Below are 11,674 nucleotides of genomic sequence, written 5' to 3'. Positions count from 1 at the left end.
ACGTTTTTTTACATTGTGTCGCCTTAAAAATGAGCAAATACTGACTTGTAGTTCACATTCAGTTATACATTTTTGTTTTATTTACATATCAAGCTGTTTGAACATTAAAATTTAAAAAATAAAAAAAGACACATTCTCAAAGTTTGTACATATAGTGCAGATTAACATGTAGTGCGTACAGGACGTTAAGTTCTCTACATTGCATTAGGGTATTGTATTTGGGTGGAAGAGAGGTCTACTCTGCCCTAATGTGGGTCACTGCTGAGAAGACCTAAGCAAAAGAAGTTGTTACATACATTTCCAATAATAGCAAAGAAAAACATAAGGGCTATGCTCCAGCTTTTGAGGACCTGACAGCTCACCTGGAGGGCTTCAATTATTGTATATTTCAAGTATCATCAGAGTACTGGAGAAAGGCTGCATCTCCAAGTTTGCCAGGCTTTTTGACAGCTGACATCATATTCCAAAGAGTGAAGAAAAATGTCTGCTAAACATTGATTGATAAAACATGGAAAACTGTCAGAAAATGCATGGCTTTTTATGGGGAAAATTCATGTGGTTCTGCTAGTCAGTTATTTATGATCATTCTGAGACCTACTGAGTGGCTATGGTGATGAAGCATTTGTGTGTTTGTATAGGATGTGATTACATTTACTCTCTAGGTGTGGTCTCAAACTCTCTGTTTACATTCAGCATTAAATGTCTCATACCAATCATGTTTTTGGGAGTGTCTAACAGGCATTTTACAAGATTAGGCGCGGCCAATTGGTCGATACTGTGGCGTAGGAACAAGTAAATCAAGGGAATTTAAGATTATGAATCCTGCTTAACATGGAATTTATGTTCTTTGCCAATCATTTATGCTAAAATGGTGCAAACTAGCACTGACTCTGTTTATGACTGCCAACAGGTTATCCACCACTACACCTCTGCTACTCTAGGGGGTGCAGCGTTTTTTCTTAAATCCTTAATTGTCAGTTCAACAAACACAAAATCACACAGCAGTGAATGAATCCAGTTCCCGTCAGTTCACATAACCTGTTGAACTGAATGTCAGACACAGTGATTATGTAACTTTGTGCCTATTCACATCTAGTGGTCACAGTAGTTACAAAACGTCTTGGCATCTTACTAAGAAAACGCTAAACTAAACAGAACAGGACAAAAACAGTGAGGTGATATTATGAGCAGGCTGATGGACAGTCTCTATCAGTGCTGGACAATCCAAAGCAAATCCTTTCCAAAGATGCTGCAAAGGATTCTGGACCTTCTTACCATATGTGACACTCTGTACATAAATCCTCATCCCCGTCTTTCTTTGTCTTCCTTCTGTCTGCTGGGTCGCCCAGACAACAGAGAGAGTGATGGCTTCTTAGCTTTGTAGCTCAGAACTACATCTCCCATGACCACCATCTGCATTGCATATTAGCAACGTCTTTGAGGATTACTGTTTCAGTATCCAGCCAGTGCTTAGGAATATATCTGTGTGTGTTAGCGTTGTGTGTGTGTGTGTGTGTGTGTGTGAGCAGTTCTCAGGCAGTGTACTGTGAGTGAAGTGTTTTTTGTATGTGCATGGAAGTGTGTTCAGCAGTTCATCTACTTCTCGTCTTCATCGCCTTCACTCATGCTGCTTATAGACGCGGACGCTCCCTTGGGGGAGGTCGGGGGCGAGGGCCGCGCGTTGTGCCAGCGTGTGGGGGGAGATGGAGGTGAGGGAGAGCGCAGGGGCGACAGTTCGCGGGGAGGGCTGTTGGAGGGCGACTCTCTGGGGGACAGAGCGTAGGACAGCATTCGACCGCTGCGTTCCTGAAACACCTGTTTCTGTACAGAAATGGAGGGGGAGAGAGAAAACATGTGAGTGGAGCACTTGAAGCATGAAGGTCCATGTGTCAGAACACTGCATCACATTTTTGGACAGCTTAACATAGTGACAATGATAAGATAATAGTTACTTACCCAAGTTCCATCTGGACCAAAAAGTTCTAAGAAGTTTCCAATGAATTCCCTAGATTTCTCTTCCCACTTCTGAATGAGGTCGTGACTCTTCTCCTCCACTCGGTAAACAAAGTGTTTGCTCTTCTCCTCGACTGTGCGAACTTTCTCCTTCATACGATCCACTTGGTTCTGCAGCCGGTACTTCTTCTCCTGAGCAGATCAGATGTCAAGGAAAAACCATTAGAAATGTCACAACTGAACACATCACTCGAGAAATATTGTAATTGCACACTGTTTCAGTTCACTGCAACCCTTCTGAAGCAACTAGTTCCACCTTAAGACACAATGTACTGCATTTTATGATTCATTATATCTAATTAAACAAAAAGTGGTCTACCAAGAAAAAAAAATCCACATCTTGGTTGCATTACAAATTAAGTGGTTGACCATTTTACATGTCTTTCACTGTGTACTTCATGTCATGGAGGAGAAACATGTTTCCTTGTATTTGCAAATACTCTATCAAAAGAATTATGCCAACAAGATTTTGATGCAGTAAAATTGTATTATATCTTATATTTCATTTTGTATATAAGTTCATTTCCATATATGATGCCTCTTAAGATTCATCTTTTCTTGATTTTAAACCATGGTAGTCAAGCAGATGTCGCAAATCCACAATAGAATATATACTATACAAGTTAAAAGGGTCAAATAAAGCCTTAAAACAATGTATAACAACTAAATCTCTAAAAAAAGAATACAATTAAGAGTTTAGAGCTGACTATATAAAACCATATTACAATAACGTAAATGTACATTTAACTGAAATGAAAGACTAAAGTATCCTGTATCAATGCAGTTTCTGCAGCAGTCAGCATTACAACAGTATGTTGACATGTAGCATTGATCTTGCTCTTACGTTGATGTAGCTGACGTTAAGCTCCTTGGCCGTATAGCCACGTTGGAGGTTGCGTCGGGCGTAGACGTCATAGTCTCTGACAATTCTGGTTATTATGTCAGATGTTGAGATTCCCTCTGTGCGTTGTGTAGGCACAAACATCCCTGGTTTACGCACATGAAAACATATCAAAATGTTTAAAAACAGCTGGAGTTATAAATCCATAAAGTTATTATGGCCTCATCTTTCTAAAGCATCACACACCGACCTGCCTCCTTGATGTGTTTATACACGTCCTCACTTCCTGCTGAGGAGTATGGGATATCATCATGAGCCACAAAATCGATCTGAGAAACAATCAAAGGAGACGTACTGTATAAATAAAATTCAGATGAGGTCTCTCTACATAGAGTGGTACATGACAAGGGTTTGGTCATAAATAAATACACACACACATACACACACACACACACACATCCTGGCAAAGAGTTTCCTCTCAAGAGCTTTTCATCAGGGATTGAATCTGTTGCTATGGATGACATCATGTTTTAGGATGACATCATGTTTTTCATTTACTCACTATGTTTACAGTGATTTGTTGACAGGTGACCACTCTATGTCAGTGAATGTGAATTAAATACATACATGTTAAATGGAAACAAATTGGATTAGATTACATTAAATTTGACTAAAAATGTCAAATTAGAAATGAATCCTTAAAACAAAGTAAGTTTAATAAATTAAGTTCAAGTAAATTAAACTTCAAATAAGAGTCTAAGTAACTCTAATTTCATTTAAAAGCTAAATGAATTATTCAAATTAAACTAGAAATCAGAATATGGCTGCCAGATGCTTCATGCACAGTTTAACACTGTAAAGAATCACACGTATGCACCTTGTGTTTCTCCAGGAACTCGGGTGTGAGAGTCCAAGGCGCATCTCTCAAAACCTCGTCGACATAGCGGCAGTGTCTCAGCGCTTCGTAACGTTCATGCTCCGTCATGACCGTGAAACCCTTGTACTTATGGGTCAGCTCATCACTGCACACTATTCAACACACATGGAAGGGAAACCACAAGAAACACACAGAAATCACATCACAAATCTCTGTGTGTTATTATTACCAGTGGCATTTCATTGTGTGTGTCTCAGTGTGGTCTGTCTCACCTCCTACTATGAGGTAGGTGTTTGGGAAGAGGTTCTTGGCCTGCATGAGAGCACGAGCATGTCCAGAGTGGAACAGGTCAAAGATGCCATCTGCATAGACTCTGACTGGCCGGTCCACTGAAAGCACAGTCACAGGTAAGCAAAACTAACTGCTTTACACAGCGTTTTTCACATATACAGTAGTGTACTGCAAGACCTCTAAACAGACTTTGATGTGTTAAATCAGCAAAGTTCCCATCTTATCATTAGCATGGCTGGAGTAACTTGCTCCACGGCCCAACTGCGAATACAAGCTGCAAGACCATTATTAAGCCCCCATTCCTTCCAGCCTTCCTTCTACCCTAGTGGATAGTTTTCTATGCTAGAATATAACCTGGCCCCACACCTTCTAGCACTAGGAGTAGCTAGAAGTTTACTATACTATTAACCAAGACATATCAATCCATATATAGCATCAGCACATACCATCCCAAAAAAGTAAATATTACTGTTTGGATTAAATAGGACTGGTAATAATTCTGTTACAATAAATAATGTTCTGGGAAAAGCAGTGGTAACAAGAATGGTAGTAGTAGTAGTAGAATCTGAAGTAGTAATGGCACCTGATACTTGAAGTAATAGATCTGGTAATAGTAGTAGTAGTAGCCACAGTGTTGGCAGGAGCATTAGCAACATAGTAGTACCAGTTGTGGTTGTAGCATTAGCAAATGTCATGCCATTTCCACTTAGTATAGGGGAGACATGTTCCCCTTACTTTTCAAAATCCTATTTTTGTCCCACTCACTTTTTTAGTTTCAGTTTCACTCGTTTCACTAAAAGACCACTAAACATTTTGCTCTTACTGTCTGACCACAACCACCAGCATCCAGATGAGAGAAGCTCTGGGTTAATCAAAATGTTAACACTCTCATCTGAGAGGCCTCCCTTACCTATTACAGTGCGCTCACAGCATTTAGGCTTTACAAGCAGTAAAGGGTAATTTGCTGACTATGCAGCCCTGGGTTTTGCCTCTCAGGCAACATACAAGCTGCCCCACTCTCTTAGTGGAGGGTGCTGGGGCTGTACACTGCGTGGGTGGAAGACTGCAGACATCATGAATCAACGAATGAATGGTGAGCCTCCACAGAAATGCTCACCTAACTTTTGGCATTAGGAGCTGTAATGCTGTAGTACATGCAGTGATAGCAGTAGAAATGTAGTTAGAGAAAGGAAGGATTAAAGTAAGTGATGTATTGTAGATAAACATGAAAGCTTGGAGAGGAAAAAGAGAAGAGAAACCAGGCAGGAAGAAATCAACCTGGGGTGCCTCTGCGGGCCTGAGCGATGGTGAGTTTCTCATGAGGGGCGCGACAATCACAACTGGTCTCCCTGGCAAAGATGGCAGGCTCTGTCAGAGTCTGCGACAAAGGGAAAGAAAAGGAGACAGGGTTATAGATAGACTGCACATATTTCTCACTTTGGTGGATAAATGAATGACAGAAGGGAACCTTTGTCAGAGGTTTTACGACATCTAAAATGCCTACATTAAAAAAAACATGTATCATCCCCCTAAAGAGAGACGCATCCCCAAAAGACAAACCCATCCCTGAAGCTGTAGGCAATATGTCTCCCTTTCCAGGCTCATTTCAGTTACAGTAACCTCCATTAAGTTATTGACCACAGCTGATGCCTGCTGCATATTGGGGCAATGGATTGCGAGACAGGCAGAACTGCACTGAGTGTTATTGATCACTCCGTGTGTGTGAGCCGACACTTCTCTGTATGTAGTCTATGTGTGTATTAACATGTGACAGCAAGCAAGGACAGAGCTATTGATCTGTTGTCAAAGGCTTCTCAGGAATAAGCTAAAAAGCAAAGGCAAGAATAAGACAGAAGCTGTTAATATGTAGGTGACCTCATGTGGTGAATAGGACAGGGGGAAATAATTATTATTTTCTGATAATTAAATGTAAATTAAGCAGATAAAGGAAGAATAAAAGACAATAGGGGCACGGAGAGACAGACAGAGCAAGAAAGGACAAGAGAGATAAAGGACGCTTAGTTGTTAAAACAAGATCAAGGTTAAAGTGCTGCAGTGTGAGCCTGACTGAAAATTTGTCTTTGTGTGCCATCTGTTGACTGCAGGGAATACTTGCTGAATCTCATTCACACCAATAAAACAGAGCCAGAGCCGAAAGCTGTGGGAGTGTGAGAGGAGGATGAAAAAATGGAAACAGATTCAGTCTCTGTGGACAAGACGGGCAAATGACGTCAAAATATCCTCTAGGAACAACAACAAAAACCATATTCTGGCTTGACAGCATGTTCCATGAACACAGACAGGGACAGACCAAGGAAATGGAGAAACAAATGCAGGAAAGGGAAAGTGGGGTTCTTCGGCCAATATAAAATCAGTAGTCCTGAATAGCAGATTAGGTTTAGAGAGTGAGACCTAACTTAAAGTTCTGATTTCATTTGCAGAGGCTTGGAGATTTATGTCTCCACCCTGTTACAATGGAGGTGAATTTAATATTTCTTGTAGTTCTCGTTGTATTGAAAAATGACATTTAGAAATTCAACGGCAACATTTTTCCACAGAAATAGGATCCCCATTAATCTGGATATTACACAGAACCTTTCACGACTGTTTCATCAGGAGAAGGTCACTTCAATAATAGCGAAAAATCAGAACTTTATGCCACAATACTTAACTCTCATAAATCCCTTTGATGGTGAAAGAAACCTGCCCAACTAAAGACAGTTCTTGTGTCATCAATCTCTGATAAGAGAGCTCTAATAAACAAACAAACTATGCAGCTATTCTAACCCTCATGTTCTGTTGGTCTCTGGAGAGTTTTGAACTGCTCAAAAACATTGTTTTATCACCAACATACTTCATGACTTTTCATAAGAATTACTCATCTGTTCTGATCTGTGATTGATAAGAGGTCAACAGGATGTTAAACCTCTCTGAGGTCTAACTGACTCCAAACACATGTAACATCACCATGTAGGATAACATACAGAACTCTTTATTTCTCTGACTGTAAATGACTTTTTGGCAAACAAAAGGACTTTATATTTAATAATGTAGAGCCCATATAATGTATTAAACACAAAATATTTCTTCTCCAGCGATGATAACAATGCTTTATGTTCATTTTCATATTGTGTCGCCCTCATCACATTCACTGGCTTTTTGATTGAGAAGTAACATACAGTATACTTAAAGGCAAAATGTGCATTGATTTGTATAATTATTATTATTTTTACACATACTTGAAAGAGGTCTGTGGGACTCCAAACAATCAGGAAGCAACACCAATGTCAACAAAACACATGGCTTGCTGAACATTGTGGCTCTATAACACTAAAACAACCAGATCACTAAAACTTAATTGTGGACTGAGATGCTGTTGTTGACCGTGCAGGATGCTGCAGTCAAAGTGTGTAAAGCTTTATCAACCAGCAGCTGGATTTATTAGATCCTCATTCTGAACTCTACACATTATTAGAGCTGTGAGGCTGCATTTGTACTTCTCTGTGCTAAAAGCACACAAAGCACAGCCAGGTATAAAGGTGCTTATGTCACAACAGCTGGAGTTGATGAATTGGCATTTTGCTTTCACTTCATTATATGAATTGCTGAAACATCAGAGATGTGGGCAGCAATTCAGAGGACGGGAAACAGGCTATTTAGTGTGAACAAGTGGATTTTGATGTAACTGTCTGTCAAATATAACAACATATATAACAGCAGGCAGGTAGAGAGTTACAGCAACAACAGGAATAGAGATAAAACATTCATTTTTTAATGCTGCCATAGATGTAAGACTCTGTCAGAGAAGTATCACAATTAAATTGGAGCCATCAGAGGTGCAACAAACCAGCAGCCACAACAAAAATGTGCTGAGGGAGCGTCCCCATCACCCATGATTCCTTGGGCACGGTGAAAACATAGAAGGTAGCTTACAAACATTTAACATAGAGCAGATGGTAAAGCTTAAACTAATTGACCAGGAGCCCACAGGGCCTATTAGGACGGACGGCGAGAGCATGCTCAGTAAAACCCCACTCTGGCACAAGCATAGAACATCTGGCATAAGAGGGGATTAAAGCCAAAAAAAAAAAGAGAAACATGGGAGCAAAGAGCACGAGAGAATAACAGCAGCAAAGATGAGACTGCCTTGCCAGCATAGACAGAGGATGGGACAGAGGAGAGGAAAAAGGCAAAGATGGAGAGCTTGGAGGGGACAAACGGGAATGCCAGGATGAGGAATCACACCAAAGAAGAACAGAGGAGGAGAGAGTGTCCAAACAGAGGAGGCTTTCTGTCCTTACTGCTGCAAAGTCCCCTCAGCAGGACGTCTATGCTATGTTGGCCACTGAGTAAACCCCCTCCTCCTTTGGCAGCAAACACACTCAAACACACTGTCCACTCAGCATTCTGAGCATCTCCCATAGCCACATACTATAGGGGATCTGTTTCGTAACAGGGGAGGAAAGCAGTACCCTTTGTCTTCCCCTCTCTCTCTCCCTGTCACACACACTCCACACACAGACATGTATTTACAGGAAAACACACAAACACAAATGCCCTACCGTCCGGGGGTGGGGGCAGGTGTGCTCGAGCTCCTCCATTATTCCCAAAGACTCATGGGATGCGGCTGTGGTCCCTCAGTTATGTGACTCAGCATCAGTGAGATGATGCCTCTCTCCTCACCACTCTGTCTCTTTCTCCTTCCTCTGTTCCCCCGCCCACTCTTTGCTCTGCCTCTCTGTCTGTCCTCCCCTCTCCTCCTCCTCCTCTCTGATCCCCTGCCGCAGAGAAGAGGAGGCAGTGAAGAGGTCTCACTCTGCAGCTATTTCTTGGTCTGGCAAATTGAATGAAGTCTGCCTTCAATTTGATGCTGCTAATTTTGCAAATAAAAACATCCAAGGCCCCGGTGTTACAGATGTTTGCAAAGAGAGACATACTCAGAAGAAGTGAAAGAAATACCATGTTTATGTGAGTTATCAAAGGAAATGGAAGTGAATAGCCATTAAGTTGATTTGGATTCTTTGTCTTATCAATCAGTCACATGTATCTGTAAGAAAATGATCACGTCAGTATCAGTATAAAAAACACCCCAGAAATGAACCAGGATTTGTTTACATATGCACGGTTTGCCTGTTAAAGTTTTGTGAGCTGTGAGTGAGACGTCGTGTCAATAAACGATCTCTGCTCGTTCGCAGACTCTCGGCGGAGCTGATGAGCTCTCGCCATGGCGACGGAAAAGAGGAGAGAGCTGCGAGAAAAAGGACCAATCCGAGAAGAGCTCGACCGGTCCAGCAGTTTAAGCAGCGAGGATTGGTGGAGTGGGTCATAGCACCATCAGTGAAAGATGGTACTGAGAATCACTCAGTGTCCACTTACAGAGCAATGGTTGGTTTAAATGTAACGTTAACTTAAAGCGTTTTAGCGTGAATGGGGAACGTAATTGATATGTTTAATAAAGTACTTCATCAGATTAAGAACAGACCTGACAGAGAAAACATTCTGAGGAGATGACATGTTCTAACGCCACGGAGAGCTTAATTTAAAATCTAATTTTGGTAACCTTCGTTACATTATTACAGTAAGCGAATACACTGTGTCCACATGTTCAGTATCTCTTGTTGTATAGAGATACAGTATAGAACAATTTACTGTAAATACAGCAGTTGTTTGAGCTGTCACATTCAATTTTGAGTTGAGTCAGGTTATCATTCAGATGCACCGTCCGAAAATGTATTTACTATTTGGCACAGAAATTAAAGTAGTACTGTTCTAAGTAGCCTCAAATTACTTTCTTTTTCATTCCAGGCGTGGCAAACTTTGCACCGAATGACCATTAAAACACGCAGACTGGGCGAAAATAACTGATAATAAATAACTGAGCCCGAAAGTAGGATTTTAAATCTTATCGGGGAGATGTGTACTTACCTTCGGCGGTCCTCTCCTGCAACAAAGAGGCGCAACAGCTGCGCAACAGGAGTGCGCTCTGATGCGTCTCTGTTTCACCATGGTGTACAAAATCAAAACAATGTAAAGAAGGAATACTGATCCACTTTGTCACTTGCTTTTCTGTCTGAGCCCAGTACAGGGGACCAGCCTATCTGGTTTTGCTCCTGCACAGCGGGCTGTTAGTGCAGCAGAGCGACAGAGCCCGTCTGTCCAGGCTGTCCAAAGGACAGATCAGCTGCTCACCACTGATGAGCTGCGACAACTGTGGGCTACAGTCCACATAGCAGACCGTACAGTAGACCATACGGTCACTAGGTTGCACATTTGCAGACCCTCCCCCTTTTGTACTACAGTGGAGGACCTAACTCATGCAATCTGCAATTTGTAGCCTTATGTTGGAAAGTGAATTACAACATTCCAAAACTAGCCTATTTGCTAACATGATCAATATGGTGATGATGATCAATATAGACCCACTACAGTTTACTGTAGGTCCACTGGAGCAGGCTCACATATAAATTATCACGGTGATTAATGGTATAGAAAGCCAAAATGGGCTGTGGGGACGAGGGACAAAACATCCTTTGTGTTTTCATTGTTGGGCGCACTGTAGTGTCTCTGTGGCCCCAATCTAGGACAGGAATCTATTGTGCCCTCCATAGTCCAGCCTGGTCGCTATGGTAACGAACTTCACGGGAATACACAGGCACTGACTATAAAAAAGACAGAGACTAATGGCCTAATCCAATAATGTGAGAATCCTAATTTGAGGATATGGTTGTAATGGTACTGTAAATTCCTGGGATATATCATGAATTCACTATTTCGTTGTTGGTAGAGAAGTACCTTGTTAAACTTATAGCCTATAAGTAAAATGTGTGTATTTTAATGGAATATGGAAAGTATGGAACTGGGCATACATTAAGTCAAAGTCTTACCTGTTAGGTAAATTTACTGGATGAAAAAGTCCGAATAAACATGTCTCACATACTGTAGAAATATTGTAGTTTTTTGTGTCCTAGTTCCTGTGGGGTAAACAACTTTACACTGTACAAAACTGCCACCTTGCGGACGGAGTAGAGACAGCGCTTAATTTTTATTGGCTGACAGCGCCATGTTGTCATTTCCTGCATATGACTTTCCCCGGGAAGACGATTTGGCGCGGACTGTGCTGTTGTTTGTGTTGACCTATCGCCGCCGCGGCCGCGTAGAGCAGCTGTCAGTGAGTAAACGTTAAAGACAAAATAATCGAAGTCATGGCTCCGGTATCAAACCCAGACAAAGACATGGACGTCCCGGACGGCGGTGAGTGTTTGTTTCGCTCTATTTGCTGGCTGACTTTAGCGAACTTGCATAGGGAAGGCGAAGTAGCTAGCTAACACATGAGCTAGCTTCCACCGTCATACTAAAACAGGGAACAGGCTTTGGCTGTTGACACTGTTTGGGACTGTAACTCGTTCGGCGTGTTATCCATTTACCATAGAAGCTAAGTGTTATTAAGGCTCGAGAGAGGAAAACATATACAACGTACGGCAATGTTTGCTAACACCAGTGCGCTGCTATCGTTGCCTGCTATCTTCTGATTTGACTTCGTAACGTCTCCAGCATTCTAGGCTGTAATACATATGAACGAATCCTCATATTCATTAAAAAAGACTTGAACAACCGCTGAGTAAATATCACAAACTAGCAAGAAATGTTTTATG

The 11,674-nt window shown here is 41.5% G+C and overlaps 2 protein-coding genes across 3 annotated transcripts in view; one reads left to right on the top strand and one right to left on the bottom strand.

Moving 5' to 3' along the window:
• Positions 1 to 57: 57 nt before the first annotated feature.
• Positions 58 to 10,171, bottom strand: pcyt1ba (phosphate cytidylyltransferase 1B, choline a). Of its 2 annotated transcripts, none has more exons than XM_018703756.2 (8): positions 9,948 to 10,171; positions 5,301 to 5,400; positions 4,004 to 4,120; positions 3,732 to 3,883; positions 3,105 to 3,183; positions 2,858 to 3,000; positions 1,957 to 2,145; positions 58 to 1,821 (listed from the first exon to the last, which is right to left on the bottom strand). In XM_018703756.2, the coding sequence occupies exons 1-8, from the start codon at positions 10,026 to 10,028 to the stop codon at positions 1,597 to 1,599; spliced, it is 1,086 nt and encodes a 361-aa protein (XP_018559272.1). In that variant the 5' UTR covers positions 10,029 to 10,171; the 3' UTR covers positions 58 to 1,596. The 2 variants fall into 2 exon arrangements, with proteins under 2 accessions (XP_018559272.1, XP_018559273.1); XM_018703757.2 differs by lacking the exon at positions 9,948 to 10,171 and adding an exon at positions 8,585 to 8,974.
• Positions 10,172 to 11,106: 935 nt separating this feature from the next.
• The window catches only part of pola1 (polymerase (DNA directed), alpha 1), a 51,418-nt gene continuing 50,850 nt past the window's right edge, over positions 11,107 to 11,674 (top strand). Inside the window, 1 exon segment of the mRNA XM_051066745.1 lies at positions 11,107 to 11,273. Coding sequence (XP_050922702.1) covers positions 11,225 to 11,273 — 49 coding nt within the window. The 5' untranslated portion in view covers positions 11,107 to 11,224.

The sequence above is a fragment of the Lates calcarifer genome, linkage group LG24 (assembly GCF_001640805.2).
Source record: "Lates calcarifer isolate ASB-BC8 linkage group LG24, TLL_Latcal_v3, whole genome shotgun sequence".
Classification (NCBI taxonomy): domain Eukaryota; kingdom Metazoa; phylum Chordata; class Actinopteri; family Centropomidae; genus Lates; species Lates calcarifer.
Note: the sequence above shows the minus strand (reverse complement) of the source record. Positions and strands in the feature narration are given on the sequence as shown.

Excerpts from the sequence above, each read along its gene's own strand:
- pcyt1ba (XM_018703756.2), bottom strand. The coding sequence starts at position 10,028 with ATGGTGAAACAGAGACGCATCAGAGCGCACTCCTGTTGCGCAGCTGTT. Across the intron at positions 3,001-3,104 it reads TAAACACATCAAGGAGGCAG|GGATGTTTGTGCCTACACAA; the intron begins GTCGGTGTGTGA and ends TGCGTAAACCAG. Across the intron at positions 1,822-1,956 it reads TTGGTCCAGATGGAACTTGG|AAACAGGTGTTTCAGGAACG; the intron begins GTAAGTAACTAT and ends ATTTCTGTACAG.